The 23,411-nt window shown below is 52.2% G+C and overlaps 9 protein-coding genes and 2 non-coding genes across 11 annotated transcripts; 6 read left to right on the top strand and 5 right to left on the bottom strand.

Moving 5' to 3' along the window:
* Positions 1 to 99: 99 nt before the first annotated feature.
* Positions 100 to 1,323, top strand: LOC9652575 (aquaporin NIP6-1). Its single transcript, XM_002966673.2, has 5 exons — positions 100 to 241; positions 312 to 536; positions 596 to 793; positions 848 to 909; positions 966 to 1,323. Exons 1-5 carry the CDS (start codon positions 134 to 136, stop codon positions 1,150 to 1,152), a joined length of 780 nt encoding a protein of 259 aa, XP_002966719.1. The 5' UTR covers positions 100 to 133; the 3' UTR covers positions 1,153 to 1,323.
* Positions 1,144 to 3,277, bottom strand: LOC9634073 (50S ribosomal protein L1, chloroplastic). The gene is made up of 10 exons (XM_024671439.1): positions 2,510 to 3,277; positions 2,362 to 2,439; positions 2,250 to 2,291; positions 2,076 to 2,181; positions 1,952 to 2,016; positions 1,857 to 1,901; positions 1,694 to 1,801; positions 1,547 to 1,634; positions 1,447 to 1,493; positions 1,144 to 1,381 (listed from the first exon to the last, which is right to left on the bottom strand). The coding sequence occupies exons 1-10, from the start codon at positions 3,218 to 3,220 to the stop codon at positions 1,292 to 1,294; spliced, it is 1,380 nt and encodes a 459-aa protein (XP_024527207.1). The 5' UTR covers positions 3,221 to 3,277; the 3' UTR covers positions 1,144 to 1,291.
* Positions 3,273 to 5,351, bottom strand: LOC112345216. The gene has a single exon (XM_024671548.1). It carries the CDS (start codon positions 5,349 to 5,351, stop codon positions 3,273 to 3,275), a length of 2,079 nt encoding a protein of 692 aa, XP_024527316.1.
* A 92-nt stretch (positions 5,352 to 5,443) lies between these two features.
* On the top strand, positions 5,444 to 9,313 carry LOC9634072 (protein TIC110, chloroplastic). The gene is made up of 14 exons (XM_024671173.1): positions 5,444 to 5,987; positions 6,049 to 6,232; positions 6,287 to 6,355; positions 6,412 to 6,510; positions 6,563 to 6,629; positions 6,689 to 6,753; positions 6,803 to 6,897; positions 6,962 to 7,086; positions 7,136 to 7,239; positions 7,302 to 7,518; positions 7,575 to 7,729; positions 7,781 to 7,906; positions 7,963 to 8,934; positions 9,008 to 9,313. Exons 1-14 carry the CDS (start codon positions 5,461 to 5,463, stop codon positions 9,251 to 9,253), a joined length of 3,051 nt encoding a protein of 1,016 aa, XP_024526941.1. The 5' UTR covers positions 5,444 to 5,460; the 3' UTR covers positions 9,254 to 9,313.
* Positions 9,314 to 9,372: 59 nt separating this feature from the next.
* On the top strand, positions 9,373 to 10,019 carry LOC112345105 (small nuclear ribonucleoprotein Sm D2-like). The gene is made up of 3 exons (XM_024671174.1): positions 9,373 to 9,426; positions 9,483 to 9,579; positions 9,659 to 10,019. The coding sequence occupies exons 1-3, from the start codon at positions 9,422 to 9,424 to the stop codon at positions 9,878 to 9,880; spliced, it is 324 nt and encodes a 107-aa protein (XP_024526942.1). The 5' UTR covers positions 9,373 to 9,421; the 3' UTR covers positions 9,881 to 10,019.
* Positions 10,020 to 11,206: 1,187 nt separating this feature from the next.
* LOC9652574 lies at positions 11,207 to 11,747 on the top strand. Its single transcript, XM_024671415.1, has 2 exons — positions 11,207 to 11,309; positions 11,371 to 11,747. Exons 1-2 carry the CDS (start codon positions 11,238 to 11,240, stop codon positions 11,695 to 11,697), a joined length of 399 nt encoding a protein of 132 aa, XP_024527183.1. The 5' UTR covers positions 11,207 to 11,237; the 3' UTR covers positions 11,698 to 11,747.
* Positions 11,748 to 12,226: 479 nt separating this feature from the next.
* On the bottom strand, positions 12,227 to 12,299 carry TRNAA-UGC. Its single transcript has one exon. It is a non-coding gene; the product is annotated as a tRNA-Ala (tRNA).
* A 3,159-nt stretch (positions 12,300 to 15,458) lies between these two features.
* Positions 15,459 to 17,390, top strand: LOC9652573 (floricaula/leafy-like protein FL1). The gene is made up of 3 exons (XM_002966668.2): positions 15,459 to 16,322; positions 16,403 to 16,842; positions 16,913 to 17,390. Exons 1-3 carry the CDS (start codon positions 15,698 to 15,700, stop codon positions 17,231 to 17,233), a joined length of 1,386 nt encoding a protein of 461 aa, XP_002966714.2. The 5' UTR covers positions 15,459 to 15,697; the 3' UTR covers positions 17,234 to 17,390.
* A 793-nt stretch (positions 17,391 to 18,183) lies between these two features.
* Positions 18,184 to 18,256, top strand: TRNAF-GAA. The gene has a single exon. It is a non-coding gene; the product is annotated as a tRNA-Phe (tRNA).
* A 2,488-nt stretch (positions 18,257 to 20,744) lies between these two features.
* LOC9652545 (F-box/kelch-repeat protein At1g22040) lies at positions 20,745 to 22,335 on the bottom strand. Its single transcript, XM_002966316.2, has one exon. The coding sequence runs from the start codon at positions 22,204 to 22,206 to the stop codon at positions 20,800 to 20,802; it is 1,407 nt and encodes a 468-aa protein (XP_002966362.1). The 5' UTR covers positions 22,207 to 22,335; the 3' UTR covers positions 20,745 to 20,799.
* Positions 22,336 to 22,345: 10 nt separating this feature from the next.
* LOC9652544 (50S ribosomal protein L4, chloroplastic) lies at positions 22,346 to 23,348 on the bottom strand. The gene has a single exon (XM_002966315.2). It carries the CDS (start codon positions 23,330 to 23,332, stop codon positions 22,421 to 22,423), a length of 912 nt encoding a protein of 303 aa, XP_002966361.2. The 5' UTR covers positions 23,333 to 23,348; the 3' UTR covers positions 22,346 to 22,420.
* Positions 23,349 to 23,411: the final 63 nt, after the last annotated feature.

Here is a 23,411-nt window from a genome sequence, read left to right as displayed (position 1 = left end):
GTTCCAAAAAGTTTGGTCACCTTTAGCTAGCAGACGGCCAGCTGTATATACTCTTTTTCTTTTTCTAAATTTAAAAGAAAAAAGGAAGGCCATGATAAATTGGTGGAGTATAATTGAGCGATCCATCGCAAGCATGGGGTCTGGATCGACGGATTACGCTCTGATCCAAAACGACGAAGAGGCGGGGACAAGTTTGGAGCCCGTGAGTGGATACAGTCCCAGCTTTACAATCTCAAAGAAGGTAAGCAAGAAGAACAGGCTTCATTGATCTTGTCGCTCGAGGGGATCTAAGCGATCTCTTATTGGTATAGCTCCTGTGTGAGTTCCTGGGCAGCGTGGTCCTCTTGCTCGGAGGAGCTGGGAGCGCCATTATCAACACGCAAACGAATGGAGCGCTGGGAATTCACGGCCTGGCGGGAGGATCCGCGATTGCAGTGGCGATTGTCATCATGTCCACGGGACACATCTCGGGCGCTCACATCAACCCGGCAGTCACTCTTGCCTTCGCCACATTCAGGCATTTCTCATGGATCCAGGTAAAAATCAAGCTTTTCGTCTCTCCTTTGGTATGATCAAAGATGGTGGCTCTTTGAAGGTGCCTCTCTACATAGTGGCGCAATTGGCTGGATCCCTGGCTTGTGCTTTCCTCCTCAAAGGGATGTATAATCCCGATCACCTGGCAACCGGCGTCACTGTTCCAGCCGGGTCAACGCTCCAGTCGCTCCTCTTTGAGATTGTTCTCACGGCGGTCCTCATGTTTGTCATCACCAGCGTCGCCACTGACACACGAGCAGTAAGAACATATCTGTTGCTTGCAAGCTTCTATGGTTTCTTACGCTACAACCAGGTTGGAGAGTTGGCTGGAATCGCCGTTGGCCTGGCTGTCTACTTGGACATTTTGCTTGGGGGGTACGTAAGAAGCGCGTGTTTGTTGGCTATGGCGAGCTTATATACTTGCAATGCAGCTATGTCTCTGGAGCTTCCATGAACCCCGTGCGAACGCTTGGGCCGGCGGTGGCGGCTAGAGACTTCAGAGCATTGTGGATCTATTTCGTTGGACCGGTGGTGGGAGCTCAGATTGGAGGTGGTCTCTACACGCTCATACGCTTCAAAGACCATACCGAGCGTAGGAAGGTGTTCAGGAAAGAGTAAGAATATCTGGAGTTCATGCTTAAGGTTTTAGAAATTTGTGTAAGCATGGCATGTAGTAGCAAAATGATCCGACTTGCGACAGCTGCGGTAGCGTGCTCGAGTGGATCAAACAAAAAGGAAATCAAAGAAAAGGAACTCGCTAGGCTGCCTCTGCGGCGGCTTGCGATTTTATATAGTTGTCTGATGCTGTTGCCACCGATTGGATCGTCACTGGTACGCCGGGTCCCATCTGCAAATTTTGCAGCCAGCGAGCGAGATCGTCAAGCTGTCCCTTGAGAAAATTAGAGAACTCACCGTGGACGAGAGGTAGAACTTGTCAAAGAAACCAGTATACCTGGAGCCTGCATCACAGCATTCCGTTGAGTTTGTGGATTAAAAAGTATACGACGCTTACTTTTCTTGAATCCTGCTGGTTTCGCACCAAGAACTGCTGCCGAGAACGCGGCGATGTTTTGGAACAGGTGCTCGTCCGGAAAATTGACCTGTGAGTTTGAAGTGTCAAGTGGATGAGTCGAGCAAAATACAAAGAGTTTCTCGCTACCTTTCCGAGCCCGGCATGAATGATAGCGGTTTTGTCTGCTCGAAAGTCGACACGTCCCTGCTTTGCGGCCCTCACCGCATCGGCTACCATAACAGTCACGGTCCCCGTCTGAAGTAGCGAACAACGCTCTTGTTAGAGTAAAAGCTCAGCTTTTTCTCCCTACCTTGGGATTTGGCATCATGCCTCGCGGTCCCAGTATACGCGCAATCTACGAGTGGTTCACTTCGTAGTAAGGAATAGCATGAGGAAAACGATTACCTTTCCGAGCTTTGGCATTATGGAGGGGATGGCAATACATTTGTGGAAGTCAAGTTTTCCTCCACCTGTAAGTCCGGGACCTTAGCGAAAAAGAGAAGCGGAATAAAGCTAAACGATCGCTTACTGGCAAGAACTTTCTCAACCAGATCGTCAGTTCCAACGACGTCCGCTCCAGCCGCTAATGCCTCTTCCGCCGCCAGCCCGTCAGCAAAAACAGCGACTTTGACAACCTACGCTACGATCCACCTTCACATAAATCGCATGATGCTGAAGAGGAAACAAATGCACCAAGTCTCACCTTTCCACTCCCGTAGGGAAGCGTCACGGCACCACGGACTATCTGCAGCCAAAAAAAGAGAAAAACAATACAGTCATAACAGGAACTCCGATGCACTACAAAATCGTCCGACCTGATCAGACCGTTTCGGGTCGACTCCCAACTGGATGTGTACTTCCACTGTTTCGACGAATCTGCAGTGAGCGGATTTCTAAAGAAAAAGAAAAAAACGAAGAAAGAAAGATCAGACCGAATGAACTTAAAACTTAACATCACGGTACCTTGACAAGTCGAATGGCTTCTCCCAGGCTGACAAGTTCCTTCTTCTCCTTCGTCGCCGTCTCCTTGATGATCTTCGGTAGAGGGAGCGTGTAGTCGTAGGCCATTTGTGATGGCATATAAGGTCTCCTTGGTGGAGCTTTTCTCACTGCTGGAGCTGCCTGGGCCTCGACCTCCTCGACCTCCGGAGCTGGCCTATCTTCCGGGAGCGGCATTGTGCGTCGCTTGGGATACGCCACCTCGTCCAAACTCTCGCTGGGAGCTGGTGTCGACTGGGCTGGCGGAGCTACATCCCCCTCGCTAGCTGCTGAAGCCGTTTGAGGAACTTTGTCATCCTCTAGAGCTTGTTTCCCAGCATCTTTGGTCCCAGCATCCTTGGAAGCCTTCGCAGAAGTTTTCTTGGCAGAGCCACTTTCAGATGTTGGCGACGCTGCTTTCTCTTCCTGCTTCGATCCGGGAGCTTTCTTCGCATAGCCGACAGTGGCATCTTCTACACTGGCCTTCGCTGCGACTGCTGGTGCTGCTTTCTCTTCCTTCTTTGATCCGGCTTTCTCCTCTTTCTTCGATGATCCGGGAGCCTTTTGCTTGTCACCTGGCTTCTTGGAATCCGAGGACGCATACCTCAAGGAGACTCCAATGCCGCATTCGGTGTTGCTGTTCCTCGTCAGGCCCAAGAACCCACCACTCCTCACCAGCCGACGAAGAAGCGCCATAACCTCATCAAAACCCTATACCCCCGCCTCCTTTAGCGTTAAACCCCTTCGTCTAAACTCCCATCATCCTCTTCACCCCTTCGTCCGTCCCAAACGCCTCGGCTATGTGGAGCAGCGTCTTCACCTGGAGCTTCCCATATGCCGCGGTGATACCTCTCACCAGGATCTTCATCGCCCTCTCCTTGTCTCGCTCGGGGCACGTCAAGAACAGCCGAGCCAGGAGAAATCTCGTCTTGAACCATCCCGGGGCCGTGAACTGCAGCATCTCCATCACCCGGACGTGCCCGACGAACACGTTGCCGTGGAAGGACCCCAGCTCGTTGATCGCGTAGTTGCAGTAGAGCTCGGCTCCCCCGGCGCGTATCCACACTTTCTCGAGCTCGGCGATGTCGAGCTTGTCCAGCACCTGTTCCAGCTGCGAGACCTGCGCAGCCATCGCCAGGAGCTCCAGCGACTTGTCGATCACGTCCACCTGCTGGAGCGAAACCGTCTTGAGTTGCTCGTGATGCCTGCTCTCCAGTTCGCACCGCTTGCACTTGCAGGTGAATCTCCAGTCGATGAAACACTCGTCCCTCCGGTGCTCCCACCACGATGCCAGGCACTCGACATAGCACAGAACGATCTCCTCGCCAGCCTCGAGATCTCTGGCTGCTCGGATCATCATGGCTCGGCCAAACACGTCCGAGGCGACGTTTGGCAGGCACGAGTGATTGATCAATCCTGGAAGTCCCCAGATGCCGGCGAACTTCGGAACGTCGCCACCAAGCCTGGGCCCGAACGACGACATCTTGATAATCTGTCTCGCCCTGGCTGGAGAGATGGAGCTCGCCTGCTCCTTTGTATCGAGCTCGCTGTTGCTACCGAAGTTCGCCAGCTTGGGAACTCCGGTCATGTTGTGATGAATCGCCAGCGCGTCCATCTGCTTCAAAGCCCGGGTGCTGGAGTTTCCAACCCGGACGGTCTCCACCACCAAGTTTCCCTGCAGCTCCGCCTCGCTCAGCTTCCTGTCCAGGTTGGGGACGTAGACGATGGGATTCGCGACGAGGAGGAGCTCTCCGCAGTCGACTCGCCGAGTCACAAACACTCCCCTTCCACGCCCGTCTCCAGTCATCCGAATCTCCACAGGTCCGACGAAGTCGGCACACTCGGGAGCTAGATCCTGGCGGCAGGAGCTGAGAAGAAACTCTTCCAGATCGTAGACTCCACTCTCGGACTGCTTGAGCAGCTTGGAGCATCGAGAGATGGCGGACTTGATCGCCACCTTTCCGGAAGGCGAAGAAGAAGAAGAATGATCCTCAGTCAAGGCCTTGTTGAGCAGTTCCAGAGCTTGCCGGTGCTGCTGGAGCGCAGAGAGCGCCATTGCTTTCCTGTAAAGGCACTTGGGATGCCGTGGATCGATGCCCAGGACCTGGTTGCAATCGGCTATGGCTTCCTCGTACCTCTGGCACCGCAGAAAAACTTCCGCCCGGTTGGACGACGCGAGCACAAACTCCTCGTCGTCGCGCTTCCTGGTGATCTTCTTGGAGCTCCTTGCGATGGAAGCATCGTAGCACAGCCTCGCAAGGACGTAGCTCCCAGCCGCGAAGAACTCGTTGCCTTTGAGCCTGATCTCTCGAGCTTCCTCCTTCCTGGAGAATAGATTCTTCCTCGCCTCGACGATCTCCACCGACAGTGGCGACTGGACGAAGAGCAGCGGGAAATGCGATCCTTCCACGGTGGAGAGGACCGGCTCTTTGAGCACGACCTCCACATCCCTGGGAAACAAGGAGCAAACCTGGCCAGCGCTGGAATCCGACGTCACGGCATTGAAGATCACGATGAAGATGACACAGCCGTCGCAGGCCTCGATCGCGGAGACGACAGTGTGCCCGGATCGCGCGGGATCGGCTCCAAGGAATCCTGCGACGCCATAGCCCTCGTAGCACTTGAGCTTCCGGCATTTCGCCCGATCTTTCCCGGGCTGCTGCTGCTGCTCAAAGCGATCCTTGAATTCCCTGATCACTTCCCGGAGCGGCAGCATCTTGAGACGATCCAGACGAGGGATGCGATCCTTCCATCCCTGCGTCATTGCCCGATTCTCCATGATAGATGCCAGCATTCTCACACCGCGGTCCATTGGAGATTGGTCCATGGGAAACGAACAAAGAGCCCTAAATTTTCAAGAATATCCTCATTACAAGCGGCCTAAATCCCTTGGAATATTCACTCTCGATGAATTAGGGTTTATCAGGGCAAGAGCAATGCTCCCGACGCCGTGTCTCTCGGCCGGATGCCGCCGGCACGCCAGATTAGCGCCCGGCAGCGTCGATAGTGGATTCTTCGCGTCGCGGCAGCTGCACAGGGCTCACATTTCTTCTCGCAGGAGGATATTGCGAGCTAGAATCTCCGGGTCTGTTGCTTCCTCCTCCTCCTCCTCCTCCTCCTCGGCATCGGCCGCGGAGAAATCGAATGTTTTCGGGAGTGAGAAGCGGCTGTCGGGGCCCAAGAAGCTGCTCGAAGGCATGCCTGCCCCGACGAGGTATGTGACGTGCACGGCGATTGTTGCTGGAGCTCTCATGGCTGGCTATGCAGTGGGAAGCCAAGCCAAAGGCACTCCCAACGCTGCATTGGCCGGGGCAATCGCCCTGGGCGCTGTTGGAGGAGCTACAGCGTTTGTCGTGAATTCCATGGCTCCCGATGTAGCGGCAGCGCAGGTGCACAATCTACTCGTCAATCATCCCGATCCAAGGTCTCTGCGAGGGGAAGAAATCGAGGGGATTCTCAAAAAGTATGCTTTTTTCGTTTCGCTCTTTCATCTTGATGACTTCGATTCTTCTTTGCTCGCTCAGGTTTGGGATCAACAAAACGAATGAGAAGTTTAATACCGAGCTTCGCAATCTGTACGATAGTTTTGTGAGCTCTGTTATTCCTCCTGGCAACGAGGATCTCAAAGGCGATGAGGCCGCGACGATTCGGAAGTTCAAGGAGGCTTTGGGATTAGACGATCCGGATGCTGCTGCTGTTCACATTGAGGTAAAATCGCTTGGGTCTCCGGTTGCCGGTTGTCTCAGCTTTTCTTGCCTCTAGATATGCAGGCGAATTGTCAGGCAACGACTTGAAACTGGTGATAGAGACACTGCTGTTGAAGAACTTCGGGTAAGATTTCTTCTGCTTGAATATTTCCTGCGATGCTGACGCTGTCTAATTTTCAGGCATTCCAAAAGCTTGTATACGTTTCGAATCTTGTTTTTGGCGAGGCCTCGAAGTTTTTGCTACCTTGGAAGCGGGTTTTCAAAGTTACCGATTCTCAGGTTCGTTTTGGATTTTGTGTGTACACTGCTCTGACTCATGTTGTGTACAAAGGTTGAGATAGCAGTTCGAGACAATGCTCAGAGGCTATTTGCGACAAAGCTAAGCTCAATTGGGACAGGCAAGTATTCTTCATATAGAACTTGTATATTTTTGTTCTAATTACTTCGCTTGCTATAGATGTTAATATTGACCAACTGAAAGAACTGCGGCGAATCCAGCTCAAAGTCCAGCTCTCTGACGAGGTAACACTTGCGTACACTAAGAAATATAGTTCTGATCTGTTTGTAGTAGATTACGAGTTCCCTTTTCAAGTCGCACACTCAAAAGCTTCTTGAAGGATACATTTCTCGAGCTTTGGAGGTCTTGAAAGCTCGAACCAGAATCAAGTAAGTTTTAATGATTCTCTGTTCAGACTAAATTCAGACTAAGTTACTTATAACCTGTTTCCAGGGATACGAAAAAATTGGTGATGGAGCTAGAAAGCATGCTAGCATACAATGATTTACTGTCCGCCCTTGCTAAGGATGCCGATTCTTCAAGCTTGGTACCAGGCGTGGGCCCAGCATCGGTCATAGGTTTGAGTGCCTACACTATTCTTTGTTTCTTACACTTTTCATGGATCAGGAGGTGTCTATGACAGCGATCGGGCAATGGATGACCTTAAACTGCTGTATCGAACATATTTGAGTGAAGCTGTAGTATCAAATGGTCAATTGCTCAAAGAGAAGGTATGACTCGCTCGGTTACAGACGATCCCATCTTAAGCAATAACGTTTTATTTTTATTGTAGCTGCCCTTGCTGGCTCAGCTGAAAAACACATTTGGCATTGGAAATCGCGAGGCCGACGATATCATGCTGGATATCACAACGAAAGTCTATCGCCGACGGCTATCACTAGCAGTTACAGACGGCGATCTTGATGCCGCAACCAGCAAGGCAACTTTCTTACAGAATCTCTGTAATAGTCTTCAATTTGATCCTGCGAAGGCAAGCAAAGTGCACGAAGGTTTGTAAATTTCTATCGGAGTCATCTTGTTGACTTAATTCTCGTTTCATTTCCAGAAATATACAGGCAAAAACTTGAGCAATGCGTGGCTGACGGTAGTTTGAGTGACGAGGATATTTCAGCGTTGCTGCGACTGCGTGTTCTTCTGTGCATTCCTCAGGAAACTGTTGAGACTGCCCATGCAGACATCTGTGGCCGTATTTTTGCAAAGGTATTCATACTTCCCTTCGTGTACTTTTCTTACTAAAAATTCCTCTCTCAGGTCGTCAATACTGCCATTGCTTCGGGAGTTGATGGCTACGATCCAGAGACGACAGCCACTGTTCGGGCAGCCATTAAAGGCCTTCGTTTAAGCCAAAAAGCGGCTATGGATATCGCAAGCAAAGCGGTACTGTCACGCAGAATCTTTAATTTCTAGATTGTTACTGAATTGGCTGAATGCAGGTTCGTACTATGTTCATGACGTATGTGAAGAGGTCAAGAACAGCAGACAACCGGACCGAGTCGGCAAGAGAGCTGAAGAAAATGATCCTCTTCAACAACCTTGTGGTCACTGAGCTGGTGGACGATATAAAACAGGATCCCAACGTCGTCAAGGCTGAGTTCGTGGAAGAGAAAAAAGTGGAGGAAGTCGATTACATTGACGATGGCCTGGAAATGCTACAGTCTCTCAGAAAGACGAAACCGGACCAGACCAGGGAGACAAGTGGAAAAGAGCCACAGAAAGAGATAACTCTGCGTGACGACCTTCCAGCCAGGGATCGAACGGATCTATATCGGCTCTACCTGATATACTGCCTCACCGGAGAAACGACTCACATGCCGTTTGGGTCCTCGATCGTGGTACAACGAGACAGCAGCGAATTCGAAAGGCTTGGTGAACTGGGAATCATCCTTGGCCTCACACCGATGGAAATCGGCACCGTTCACAAGGGGCTGGCAGAGCAGGCTTTCAAGCAGCAGGCCGAGGTGATCCTTGCAGATGGCAAGCTCTTGCCGCAGAAGATGGAACAGCTCGTTGAAGTCCAAAAGCAGCTCGGCCTCCCATCCGATTCGTTCCAAAAAGTCGTGCACAACATTGCAACGACAAAGATGTCGGGAGCCATCGATGCTGCTGTGAGGAGCGGCGAGCTCAAAGTGGAGGAAATCAAGGAAATGCGGGATGCGGGCGTGAAGATCGACAGCATGATATCCAAGGAGCAACGAGAGAAGATGTATAGGAGCCTGGTGGACAGGGAGCTTTCGTCCGGAAAGGGAGAGTTCGACGAGGACAAGTTCTATACTTCCGTGCCCGCGGAGCTGGAGCTCGATCCCGCGAAGTGCCGGAGCATGGTGGACGATCTCACCAAGCAACGGTTGAAGAGCTCGCTGATTCAAGCCGTGGCCTTGTTGAGGCAGAAGAACGAGACAGGAGTGGTAAGTTCTCTCGAAAGCCCTTCTTTTCTGTTTCCTTGGTGAGATTCGTGACAACGTTTTGTTCTTGTTTCAGGTGTCTCAGCTTACAAATCTTCTGCTGTGCGACAAGCTTGTAAGATCAGAGAAGCTGTCGTGGGCAGTGGAGGACGAGCTGAAAGATCTCTACTGCATCTACGTAAAGACGTCTCCTCCGGCGGAGAAGCAGCAAAGGCTGCAAGAGCTGTTTGGATTCAGCGCGTCCATGGCCAAGTCGCTCGAGGACTTTGTCGCGGCCAACGGATTCAGCCTCGCCGGAGACGAAGAGGAGCTCAAGTTTTGAGAGGCTGTTTGTTTGTACTAAAGTTTTCGCGCTACCAACATATTTTCGGAATCTTACTAAGTGGTCTAGGGTTCGAATCCTAGCACACATTCTCGAGTACTGGTCTGGGGTTCGAATCCTACTCGCGTTAGCGTTAGGGTTAGGGCGCGTGGGAGCGGGAAAGGAAGAATGAGGTAAGCGAGCGCTTGCTTGTGCGCAGCTCAGCTTTGTGTGTTTGCCTGTGTTCCAGTGGCGCGCGAGCGATGGAGGAGGACACAAAGAAGGAGGAGGAGTTTAACATCGGGCCTCTCTCGGTTCTCACTTCGAGCGTCAAGCAAAATACCCAGGTTAGAATCACTATGGTGAAATTCTCTCTCTCTCTCTCTCTCTCTCTCGGCGCTAAGCTTGTCTTCGTTTCTTTCCCAGGTGCTGATCAACTGTAGGAACAACAGGAAGCTGCTGGGGCGCGTCAAGGCATTCGATCGCCACTGCAACATGGTGCTGGAGAACGTCCGCGAGATGTGGACGGAGGTGCCCAAGACGGGCAAGGGGAAGAAGAAGGCCAAGCCCGTGAACAAGGACCGGTTCATCAGCAAGATGTTCCTCCGCGGCGACTCGGTCATCATCGTGCTCAAGAATCCCAAGTGAAGCCAGCCCAGTGAGTTTCCAAAGTTCTCTCGAGTAGGCTTCTTTTCTCGCGGCTAGCGCGGACTAAAATCTCTCTTGTTTCTTGTACACTTTGCTCAGAGAAAAGCAAAGCAAAGCAAAGCAAAGCGATTTTGCCACTGCTCCTTGTGTCTTGTATGCTTTGTTGTCCTCGTCCTCGTCCTCGTCCGTCCGGAGCCAGGAAAAGGCCAGAGATCTTTATAAAACTCCTGGTAGCGATCTAATCTCATTAACTCTTGCTGCGCAGGACCGCCATCCATCCCGCGAATCCCGGAGCAGCAAAAAACACAAAAATGAAGTCCAAGCTAGCGCGAGTGACGTGAGAGATCCTGAGCAGCCCATCCTTGCCAGACTCGGAGGAAGAAGGAAGATCAGCATCAGCATCAACCAGAAAGACAAGTCTGTTCCATTGGCTCGCATCAAGACAGCACAAGGAGTAAAGACTTGATAGCGAAATCTCGAAAAAAGAAAAGAAAAAGAAATAAAGAGAGAAGGACCACTCTAGTTGATCGCCAGAACAAGAACTGTGCGTCTCTCTCGCGATATATACGTACCATAGATTTGCATTCGCTTAAATGAGGCTGGAAATCGAGAGAATGCGGCGAGAGAGAGAGAAGAGAGAGAGAGAGAGAGCGCTCGCCGCGCGAATGCAATGCGATTGCCTCATAGAGAGAGAGAGGACCCGCGCACTAGAAATTCAAGTGACGGGAAAAATCAACCGCGTCGCCATGCAAGAATGGGCCTCCCTTCATGAAGTTGACGCCTGCCGAGAGAGTTTATAAGATAAGATGGCATGCAGTCTTACCCCTCTAGATATTCTCTCGTCTCCGCGAGCGGCGGGCGCTTTCTTTTCCATGGAACCACTCCTGCGCAGGAATTCCCGTGTGTCGGAACGAAAAGAGGAGGAGAGAAAAGGATGTGGAAAGCGCGAAGCGTTGCTCCGAGAGGAAACGCAAAAGAAAGAGAGGTTTTGCAAGCATTGCTGTCTCTTCCAATTCGTCTTCCTCGGTTTTTCTTTCTATATCTTTCTCTTTCCAGGCGGCTGGAGACGTCGAATCCATCCATGGAGCTTCTACACCTCAACCAGCACGAGTTCACAGACGCGGGCCTGTCACTCGCGCCGCCTTCGTCCTTCTGCTTCCAGCCGATGCCCTCCTTTGTAAGAACACCCGCCGCCGCCGCCACGACCGAGGAGAGCAGTAGCAGCGCTGGCGCCGAGGTAATCAACGGCAGCAGGAAGCGCAAGATCGACGACCACCGCAATGCTGCTGCTGTCAACATTCCCGACCGTGATCTCCAGCTCGACGTTCATGGCGCGCGCAACCTTAACAGCTGGCCGATGCGGGACGTGAGCCTCCACCTCTCAGCGCAGCCGCTGCCGGAAGGCTGGGAGCAATGCTTGGATCTCAAGGTTACTGCCGCTCTAGAAGATTTTTCTCCAAAATATCAGTCACTCACTCTTGTCAATGCAGGCGGGAGAGATGTACTACTTCAATAAGGCGCTTGGGCTTCGAACCAGGGATGACCCACGTAAGGGATTCGACTGGAGCAGCAGCAACAGCAGCCATCCCCTCGCGGCCGCCAAGGGCATGGCGTCGCTCCTCGAGATGAACAACACCTACAGGATGGCCTTGGCGCAGCTGCAGCAGCAGCGGTATCGATATCATCAAGTCGTGCAGCGGCATTTGGATCTCAGCCGCAACCTGTCTTGCACCTGTGCCTCTTGCTCTTGGAAGCGCCAATTTGGCCGCAATCACCACGACGCCTCGGGTGCTATGGTCCAGAGGAAGCGAGGGTGATTGCATGCTTGTTTTCCAAATCAATTGCGAACCCCACAACTTTGAGCATTCACGCTGTTTATTGCGAAAGATTGGCGGTGGATTGACAGTCTTTGGTCGTATTCATGGAGGGAGTGTTTCATTCATGGAGTGTGTAAAACATACGGGGAGGGAATCACTAGAATCAATCCCACATTCATGAACAGAGGCTTCCAAGGGATGATGCGGTGTCCGGACCAAGTGTGTGCCTGGAGCTCCATCGTAGCAATGGCAATACCCAAAGCGGGCAATTCGCATCTTGCTGTGCGCGGCATTCTTACAGAGCTGGGATGTGCGTCACGCTCAAGATTTAGCTGCTGTCATTCAATGGTGAAAGTATGTATGTTACTACATAGTTTTACCAGTGCATTACTTTCATATAATATTTTATACCATGTGTATTTTTCAGTTTTAGGATTTGGCTTTTTGGTTTTAAGACTCGTACTATAGGGCATTATTATAGTTGATTTTTAAATTCTGATTTACAAAGAAAAAATGTTTGTAAAATAAATGGAGACGCCGGGTATCGATCCCGGTACCTCTCGCATGCAAAGCGAGCGCTCTACCATCTGAGCTACACCCCCAAGACGTTATAATCTTCCAAAACTTTGCCATATATTATTGCAAAACTATACAATCTATATCCACACTTCTCTCTCGCACACGACCAACACAATAAATAATGGACAAGGCTACGCGGCGATCTTTTGTTTCTCGGCGGAGACAAGGGACGTGTTGGCGATCTTGCCCTGGAGATTGAGCGCGCTCAAAAGGCGAGGCCAAGTCTCCGGGATCCCGCCAAGGATCTCAAAGTCAAGCAGCTTCCCCTGTGCTCTATAGTAGTCCTCCACGGGTCTCGACTGCAAGCAAGACGATGAATCAATCACAATCCTATGGAGTTCTTAGAGCACAGACCTCCTGGGAGTAGATCCGGACCCTTTCCCTGATCACTTCTTCCGTGTCGTCGCTTCTCATGGTCATCTTCTTCAGGCACCGCGGGGGTGGCAAGATGGCCGGCATGAAGATCCGGGGGAGAGTCTCGGTTTCTGGGACGTCCACGTTGGCGACATTGAAGTTGCCGTGACACTGGCTGCAAATCCTCCGCCCCAGGCACTTTGCAACCAGGACGTCCTCCCGCAGTCGCAGGTTGACGACCAGAGTTATGCTCGCGATCGAGTCCAGCGTTTTCTGCAATGACAAACACTCGAGTTTTACGTACGCTTGACTACTTGAGCTACATAGTTGGCGAAGGGTCTGAGGAGAAAACTCACGGCTTGACTGGCAGTGCGAGGAAATCCATCCAAGATGAATCCAACGTCCTGATTTGCGGACGCTTCTTCCAGCCTCTTGGTCAAAAGGCCGAGAACGAGTTCGTCCGGAAGCAGCTTCCCTCGGCTCACTAAATCCTTGAGCTGGATCAAAACGATGCCATAATAAGAAACCATGCAAAAGTGTTCTAGAACTTGGAAAACACAAACTAGAACCGAGATATCATCAAGAACTTGGGAAGACACATGCAAAAGTGCTCTAGAACTTGGAAAACACAAACTAGAACCGATATATGATCAAGAACTTGGAAGAACACGAGCCAAAAATCGCAACAAGCCTTGGAGAACTAGGAGCGACTAGAATTCAAGTGATCGAGGCTAGAACATTGGGTGAAACTAAACTCAATCGTACCTCTTTAGACAAAGGAGAGTCTCGTTTCAACTCCTGCCTCACGAGATCGCCCATTGCGATGTGAGGAACGCGCAAACCCAGCGCGAGCCGGCTCGCGTAGGTTCCTTTGCCGACGCCGGGGCATCCCAGAAAGACCCACTGCATCCCGGGCCAGCTCTTGCAGCCCACATTCTCGTCCAGCACTCCATCCTCGGGGAAATCCTCCCAGTTGTAGGCGACCTCGCTAGCGCCCACGAACGATCGCCTCAAGCTCGATCGACCGGCCACAAGTCTGGCGGAGCTTAATCGCCGCCCCAGGACCGCCGCCATGTCGAGCCGAGCTAGAAGAAAACTTACCGAGCTTTGGCGCGCCGCCGCCGCCGAGCGCCGGCAGCCCTGCTCCTCCTGTCACGAGTCCATCTTTCAACAAATCTTGACCGTTGGATTACTAGGTTGACTGGAAGGCCGGTCGCGGGTTCGAACCTCGCGCCGTCGCGAAACCTCTTCAAACGCCCAAGTGTGGCGCGCGGCGAGCCCGAAGAACGTCCGTGCTAACCAAGGCCTCTCTGGCATTCGATCATCTCCATCCAAGCAAAACCAGGCAACATTCTATCGATGGATTCTCCAGGCGTAGCTTTGCATTTAGTTCTTGTAGCGATGTTTGGGTTTCTTCTTCCAGCTGCGAAGCCCTTCGACGCAGTGGACAGAGGCACCCCCAGGACGATCAGCAGGGTGAGTTGCGGGAGAATTCTCACAGCCCTCTACGAGCTCGTCGACACGCTCTACCACGAGACGGTTGTACGGCCCGGAGACGCATTCGACGATCTTGAAGAGATCGACAATGGCAAGAAAGTCTACCTCCGGCTGTGGTATTTCGATCCGGCCCACTCTGGCGACGATTCTTGCAGCACCACCCCGCTGCTTGGCCCAACCCATGTTGGCTCTGATATCGTCCAGGTTTTCAAAGGCATGAGAATGTTGCAAACATCGAGCACTGGGGGTATAGCTACTACACAGGCGTGGAAGGCAACTTTGGCATCGAGTATGCCCTGGAGGACGCGGTGGACGATAGGCTATCCAGCAGCTCTGACAACTCTACTCCGGAAATCCCCGGCGGTTACCATCTTTCATCCTCACCCGTTGCTGACTGCCATCCTTTCAGAGGCGGTCTTGTAAGTGGAAGCGCCAAGAGGAAAACGAGCACCCTCCGAGCTGGTTTCTCGCTCTTCTCGCCCAACAAAATCTTTCGGCTTACCATGCAGGGGGATTGCAACTTGGTGCTGTATGATATCAAGGATAATGTTAAGAGAGCCGTGTGGGCGAGTGGCACATTCCTGGCGGCCAGGGCGTGCTACTTGAGGATGCAGCTTGACTGTAACCTTGTAATATATGGGAAGGTGATGAATGTTGTGAAGGCTTTGTGGGATACAAAGACTATGGTGTGCAAGAGGTGTGTGGTGGCGTGCAGCCTTGTCGTTCAGGCAGATAGGAATGTGGTGGTGTATAACAATAGGAAACGCAAGGCGGTCTGGGCAACCAACTCAACGTTTACATAAAAGCACAAAACATAGTTAATGTTTATGAAAATAATTTTATTTAAAGCCAGTATAAAATTTGATTAAGTAAAGAAATGCAACTTCATATTTTATTCAGATGATATACTTACAATAACAAAAAATTCACTGAATAATATAATCTTTGCTCTCGTGGATTATATTTATTTAAATGATTGAGTTTTTCGTTTTGCATTTTAGAATTTAAAAAATCTACAATTTATCTGATTAAAAATATAGCTTTATATATGAATTTCTTTACATACTATATATGCACATAAAAATATTATAATTTTTTTTATTATAAAACATCAATTTAAAAACAATGAGTTACAATTTTGTTTATAATGTGGTGAAAGCCCAATATCACTTTTTAATTAAATATTGTGATTAGTACCTCTCTTAAATATGATTTTATAATTTTATATTAGATTTATTAAGTTATTTTTAATCAAATTTTTTAGAGGTCTTACTAAATTTTAAAAAGAATATACAATAAATATTGAAAATAATAATACATTTTTAGTAAGTGCAACTTTTATCCTTAAGCCCGCAGCGCTAACGAAGTTGAGAGTGACAGCCCTAAGTAGAACTGAGCAACGAGGCGATGCGATGGACATGGCCGCCACCGCGAAATGTAGGACACTGTCGCTTCCCAGGTGGTGTTTAGCCAATCTCTAGCTCCATTCTAGATCTTGGTTCATCTATCCATTCACAAGAAGCAAGAAAAGAGAGAGAGGGATAGAAGGAGAGAGCGCTCACGGTGGATCATGGATCCCGAAGGGTTCCCGGGAGCTCTCTTTCGGGCCTGGGAGCCTCGCCTACAGGGCGGCGCCACTGTCGCTCATCACCCAGTTCCCGCCGCTGGGAATGTAGCTCCAAATCCAAATGCCGCCGCCGCCGCCGCTGCCGCCGCCGCTGGAAGAGGAGGAGCTCTCGATCACCACCACCACCGCCATCTTCCTCCTCGGGCTTTCGAGTTTGGCTTCACCTCCGCCGGACCTGGGGGAGCCCCGCTGCCTCTAGCGCCGCCGCCGCCTCCTCCTCCGCCTCCCCGCCGCCGAGACGCCAAGACGCTGGACGAGCTCTTCAAGGACTATGGCGTGCGCATCACGACTCTGGCAAAGATGGCCGAGATGGGATTCACGGTCCAGACGCTGGTGAACATGACGGATCAGGAGTTGGAGGACGTGATCAAAACAATGCTCGAGGGTTACCACGTCGAGCTCCTGGTGGGAGAGAAGTATGGGATCAAGTCGGCCATTCGGGCGGAGCGGAAGCACCTCGAGGACGATCTGGAGCGGCAAAAGTCGTCGTCCAAAGCTCAGCAGCAGCCTCCCAGAACTGTGGATAAGAGGCGAAGGCTCGAAGATCACGCTACGACTTCCAAAGAAGGTACGCACCTCTTTCTCTATCCTCCATTGTCTCTGTATCTTCCTGGTCTACACAAGTTTATATTCTCGATCGTGTTCCAGTGCCTGGAAGAAGAGACAACGTTAGCAACAGTAACACTGCAGCCAGCATACTAATACCAGATGGAATTGGAGGAGCCCTTGTGGTGAGAGATCCTTTGCTTCTAGCACAGCAGCAGCAGCAGCAGCAGCAGCAGCAGGAGCACCCACAGCAGCTGGTCGCTGGAACGAGCATCGTTCCGGCTGGCGACGCCGGAGGAGGAAGTGATACCGAGAGGAAGAGGAAGAAGAAACAAAAGCGCAAAAGGTCCAAGGACGATGGGGAGGACGGCGAGGAGGACAGGCCGAGAGAGCACCCCTTCATAGTGACGGAGCCCGGAGAGCTTGCCAGGGGGAAGAAGAACGGCCTCGACTACCTGTTTGATCTCTACGAGCAGTGCGGGAGGTACCTCGACGAAGTCCAGCAACAGTGCAAGGAGCGAGGAGAGAAGTGTCCTACGAAGGTAAAGTTGGTCATTTTGTTCTTGATAGAAAGCAATGGAGTTCCTTACGCTGGAAAGTCGGTCTTTGTAGGTGACGAACCAAGTGTTCCGGCACGCCAAGCACCGGGGAGCGAGCTACATCAACAAGCCGAAGATGAGACACTACGTCCACTGCTACGCGCTGCACTGCCTGGACCTGGAGCAGTCCAACCATCTGAGGAAGGTGTTTAAGGATCGAGGAGAGAATGTTGGAGCGTGGAGGCAGGCTTGCTACTATCCGCTGGTGGAGATGGCGAGGAACCTCAACTGGGATATCGAGGGAGTTTTCAGCAGGAATGACAAGCTGAGGATATGGTATGTTCCGACCAGGCTGAGGCAACTCTGTCACTTGGAGAAGAGCAAAGAATGCTGAGGAAGGAAAACAAAATGAACGCGGAGAAAAAGCTCAAGTGTTTGTGAGATTTGCTCTTGACTGCTATGGTAGATCTGGATTCAGAGCCTTTAATTTGTCCTTCAGTTCACCAGACTGTGGACCAAAAAGAGAATTTTATGTCAATTCTTTTGTTGCCTCTTGTTTGCTTCTTACCCGATGCATGTTTGTGACAATGTCACAGCCACCGACAAACTCGCCTTTGATATAAACTTGAGGAATCGTCGGCCACTTGCTGAGAAAAACGAGAAAAAAAAACAGAACAATTCTGTCAAGCTCAGGATGGATAGCTTGGTTTTACCTGAAAGATTTTACGCCTTCCCTGAGCTCGGCATCCTCAAGCACGTTTCTAGAGCTGAAAGGAACCTCTGCGTGGATGAAAAACGAGAAAAGAATCAAAACCAAGAGATCGATCGACTGGGAATAATTTTCCATACCGTAGTGCTTGAGGATTCTCACCACCATGGCACTAAAGCCACACTGTGGAGCGTCCGGATTGCCTTTCATATACACCATCACGGGGTTGCCTTGAATATCCTGGATGGAAATTCTCCTCGTTAATGGAAGGAAAAACACACAGAGATGCAAGAAAGAACCTTCTCGATCATCTCGTGGACAGATCCAGCAGCAGTCTTCGCAACAGGCTTGAAATCATCGTGAGAATCCGCATTGTTCTCCGGGGCTTTCGTGGAGAACGCGAAAATTCTACTACTCCACGATCCTGGTATGCAATGCGATGCTCTAAGAATGGAGCCGGGATAAAAATTCCAGTACCAGATGTGGAGGAGGGAGAGGCGCGCCGCCTTGCCGCTGCCGCCGCGAAGCTGCTCATGCCGCTCGCGATGGTAATGCGCAAGAGCCCTAAATCTGCGAATATGCCCTTGTTTGAAAGCTCCTATAGTAATTTCGCTGGAGGGAGAGATTCCACCGAAGCGGGGATAGCTCAGTTGGGAGAGCGTCAGACTGAAGATCTGAAGGTCGCGTGTTCGATCCACGCTCACCGCATCTCTTTATAAAGTTCGCTTTGGTCTCTTGTTTTGGTCACAAACGATGGTAGCATGTCCCTCTCTCTCGCTTGAAAACCTTTTGAGGTTGCAAGCTTTTTTCTCGTTTGCATGGTTGGCAGGAACAGTCTGAAAGTCTGAGGCCCCAGCTGATTGATTCAAGCACTATAGGAAAAAGATGATACAGGAACAGAATATATGAAAATCGCAATGAAAACATATGCGATTTGGGTGGAACATCACGAAACATACGCAAGCAAACAAGTGGATGTCCAACTCCACAAAATAAGGACACAGAATCCCACAAAATCATAGACTCCATCACGTTTTTCTAATCTACATGCATTTCTTATATTAATTCAGTCAAATTACCAAAAAGCTTATTAATCCTTCTCTCTTGCTCTCGCTCTCATTTGTTTTTATGTTTCTTTTCCTCTTTTTTTTTTTTTCGTTTTTTTTCCTTGTGTGCCTCTATTAGTTATAATAAAATGATGCAAGTTCCACCACCACGTCCATCAATCCCCCCCTTTTACCACCATTCTTTCATATAGTATACATACACCGAGCCAAGCCTTTCTCGATGCCGCCGCCACCACCGCCTATCGGATTATATACAAAACGTTGCCCGGATTATTTACTTCTGCGCACCAGAAGTCCCTTGTCTCCGCGGCAACCAGTGTGACACTAGAAGAAAATGTGAAGAAAAGAAGAACCCAAGGAAGAGAGCTGGGGGACATGTCGTCGGAGATCGCCAAGCGCGGGCAGCCCAGTCCCGATCTAAAGCTGGCTGCTCCTCCGACGAAAACTTCCCCGCAGTTTTGCCCACACCAAAAACGATGGGCGTTTCTCCCTCTTCCTCCCGACTGTGATCCAAGTGATAGATCCAATCCTATACCTGTTGAAACTCCTGCACACTACTTGTCTAGTAGTTCTCCTACAACCCGAGACCCCGATTGTACACACCAGTCAAACCATCCTCCTCCAAAGTAACCATTTTCCTGTCCGCCACCACCTCCTCCACCTTTGTTCTTCCTGTTCTTAAGTTACCCTCAGAAATCCAAGTTGAGGATCCTGCGCAGTCCTCGAGTGGCCGCCTCCGTGTCCATGATCCTGGCAAACTCGGCCTGCACCGCCAGCATCTCCGGCTTCCTCAGCGAGAAGTTTGGAATCGGGAGAGAGCTGGGCGGAGGCGAGTTTGTGAAGGCCGGCCCGGCCCACTTCTCGTCGAACAATGGCGGAGGATAAAAGGCCTCGCCAAAGTTCCGGGCAAACGGGCCACCACACCCATCGCTTACGACGTTGTTGTTGTTGTTGTTGTTGTTAGCAGCTCCGACTGGTTCTTCTAAAACTTTCGTTGTTCTCGTTGATGAATCTACAGTAGTAGTAGTAGTAGTAGTAGTAGCCACCTTGGTAGTCTCCTCCTCCTTCACTAAAACACCACCTCGTTGTTCTTCCTTCTTCGTCTCTAGAGCGGCGGCGGCGACGATTTGGGCCACCACCTTGACGACTTTGACGGACTTGGCAGTCCTAGCAGCACCGTCACGCTGCCTGTTCTTCGCGACAACTCCAGCACCCGCTTTCACCACCGGATCATCCGCCCTCTTGCTCGAACCCTTCACAGCGGCGTTCTCGGGAGCCGAAAGCCCGTTCTTTGCATACACCTCCGACAGTGGGAGCCCGGTGATCTTGGCCAGATCGCGCATTGCGGCTTCCTTGGACTGCGGGCGCTGCAAAATCGTGATTTTGGGTGGCGACTCCTCCTTCCTGGTGCCACCCTTGTCCTTCTTGACAAAACCCATCTTTGATTTGGGCTTCGGGGCGATTCCATTCTCCCCGACCTTGCTGCCCTTGGTTTTATTGCTGCCGTTGCCTCCTTTGCCAGAAACCTTGGTATTCCCTTTCGCGTTCTTGGAAGGGGAAGATCTCCCCTTTGGAGGTTGATTCTGGTTCTGGGACAATCGGCCGCTGGCAGTGGACGGCCGCGCATCCGCCGTCCGAGAGAGTGCAACGGGAGAAAGGGGGGAAAAATCGGTCACGGAACTCGTTCGCTGGATGGATCTAGACGCTGGCGACGAGAGATCTGCCTTGTGATACCTGGGAGGAGTGGAGCGCGGGGAGAAGAGATCCATAACACTGCGCTTCTGCCAATACTGGTGCTGTGATAGCTGATCTTGCGACGGCAGCACCAATGTCTCCATAATCTCTAGCAATTCTATCAAGCGCTTTCCTTCCCTCAACTCTGATGATCATGCCACTGGCAAACAAAAGAATTAAAAACCTAGCCGCCATAGCCAAAGGACGCCATAGCCAAGTAACCGTGCCCGTCGCCAGCATATTCCGCTACGCTTGCCGACGCGTAAAGATATTCCACGCATCGCCGGTCAAGCTCCAGCCGCGTGGCACCGCGCCTTTGAAAAAGTTTCGCCGACGGGGACCGCTCACGTGTCGCACGGCGATTGCGTGCACTGCTAATTGTCGTTACCTGGCGATTAAATTAATCTACATCCGCGTTTATACGTAAATTTACATTAAATACACCACATTTTATATCTCCAAGACTTGACACGCAACCAGCTCGACGCGGCCAAAGCTCTTGCTCGCGATCACCGTCCACGATTCCGCCTCGGAATCCCCCGCGCCACGCCCGCCGTCGATCTCCGCCCGCAGAATGGTCACGTTGTTCCCGGCGTCCTTGGTCACCACATGAAGGCCGCTCCTCAGGCACCCGAGCAAGTATGGCGACTCCGACTCGGTGGAGAGATCCAAGACCATGGGCACCTTCCGCACCACCACCCTCCAGCAATCCTGCTCGAAGTCATACACCTTGATCTTGCTGCCCTCGGCGGTGCTCATCGGATCCAGCGAGAACAAGCTCCCGTTCACCACCACGCTCAGCTTCATCCCGGCCTGGCGAGCCGGCCACCCCTCGCCCATCCCGCGCGGCATCTCCTCCCACCTCCCGGACACCGGATCAAACACCTCGCCGCCAACGTCCACGAAGAAGGGCCACGAGTAGAGCGACTGCGGCACCCACAGCTTCCCCCGGAACGCCGCCATCCCGGTGGCGATGGGCTTGAGTATGTCCGTCACGAACGCCGTGGGAAGAACTTGGGCGCCCACGAACGGCATGCTGGGGATCGCGCTCCAGGCGTCGGCCTCCGGATCGTAAACCTCCGCCGACTGGAGTGGAGTGAGGCCATTCCGGCCCCGGTTCACGCCACCCACAGCGTACAAGTTGCCATCCACCAGCCCCGTCTTGCAGTAAGCTCGCGCGGTCCCCATGGCGGCGGCCTTGCTCCACGAGTCTGTCCGCGGATCATACTTCCACACCGAGGACGTCGCCGAGGCCTTGGAGAATCCCCCCAGGACGAACAGGCAGCCGTGGAGCTCCGCCGCCGAGCAGCCGAAGAATGGGATCCTCTCGGAGGAGTCCTTCTTCCCAAACAGCGACCTCACCATCCCCGAGATGGAAGAGCCGAGCTCCCACAAGCTCCATCCGGCGAGATCTCTTTCCTGCTGCTGCTGGCGATGGTGCTGGTGATGATCCACGTCGGGCATGGGCGGCAATCTCCGCCACTGGGCCGTGAGTGGATCAAGCGCAAACCACACCAATTCCTCCTCCTTGTCCTTCATGAGCACGTAGAGCCACTCCTCCACCACGCCCAGCTCGCGCCTCAGCCGGAAGATCTCGCTCGAGCTCATGACCTGCCGCCACGAGCTACACACGAGCTTCATCGCCGGATGCCACGAGCGCGGCACCCGCGCCAGGGCGTGCATCGCGACCTCGTCCGGAAGCCCTGGAATCAACTGCCACTGGTGCTCCCCCGCGATGCGCCTCTGGCGCTTCGAAGAGTCGCCGCTGCTGCCGATCGAGGGAATGGCCGCTGCATTACCGGCGCCTCCAGGCCGGGAATTCCCTCCCGGGTCCGCAGAGCTCCAAGAGGCGCCCATGGATTTCCTGCGCGAAAGCCCTGCGCCCCGTGCCCGGCGATGGATCCAGGAATGCCTAGAGGAGGAATCCTTACATGGCGCTCGCGGATCGCTGCCCTCGCTTAGGGTTTTTGCCCCGGGGATTCGAACAAGCAAAATGAACAAAATATCCTCTGGTTTTTAGGGTTCTTCTCAAAATATCCTCTGTTTTAGGGCTCTTGTGAAATCCCCTGTTTCAAGAACTTTGATCTTCTTCGTCGTCGCCTTGATCTTCCTCGATTTCTTCTTCACCATCCTCCTCCTCCTCCTCACTTTCATCGCTTTCTTCTTCTTCTTCCTCCAGCTGCGATTTCACACCATAGCTTTGATTCAAGTAGTCGATCCCCGAGCTCGTGAAGAGGATCTTGTCCGCGCGAAGAACATCGTAGAGGTTCAGGCTCCGCGGCGTCAGCATCTTCACCGTCTTGATGTTCCTGCTCGATTTCTCCAGGAAATCGTTCACATTGGTCGCGAAGATGAGCGAGTGCTTGCTCACGTCCACGCCCCATCTCTCCATCGCCGCCAGGAAGAACTTCGTCTTGGGCTCCGTGAATTTCTCCTCGAAGTCCTCCACCGCGATGGAATCCACCGCCGCGCTCTGGAGAGCCGTGCTGATCGCGAGCCTCTTCTCCTTCTTGTTGATCTTGATCCCCCAGTCCTTGGGCTTGGGCCCAAACACGATCCCTCCGCCAGGCCGCAGTGGCGTTCGCTGCGATCCTCGGCGCGCTCTTCCCGTCCCCTTCTGCTTGTAGGGCTTCCTCCCTCCTCCGCGAACCTCCGCCCTCGTCTTGGTCGACGCTGTGCCGCGCCGGCGATTCTGGAGCTCCGTGATCACGCCCCTGTGGACCAATCCCCGGGCCGTGTGAGCGCTGGCGACCTTGAGATCCAGGAACACCGAGCCCGTGCACTCGCCATCGAAGGAGAAGAGGGGCAGCGTCGCTCCTCCCGACGAGGAAGCCGCCCTAATCGTCGCGTTCCGCCGGGATCGCTCCACATTCTGTGGCGCTGGCGCTGGAATGGCTGCTGGGCTCTGGAAGAACGAGGATCTCACGCTCAATCCCTCGTAGACGACGCACCTGGGATTCCATGCCGTCGTCGCCATAGCCATTAGGGTTCTTGGCAGGGGATAAGGCAATCTGGACCGTTGGAATTCAAACCAAAATGCCGCTCTTCACCGTCCGATCGCG

This window comes from Selaginella moellendorffii, unplaced genomic scaffold (genome assembly GCF_000143415.4).
Source record: "Selaginella moellendorffii unplaced genomic scaffold, v1.0 SELMOscaffold_7, whole genome shotgun sequence".
NCBI lineage: Eukaryota > Viridiplantae > Streptophyta > Lycopodiopsida > Selaginellales > Selaginellaceae > Selaginella > Selaginella moellendorffii.
The sequence above is the reverse complement of the archived record's forward strand: the minus strand, read 5'-3'. Positions and strand labels throughout refer to the sequence as shown.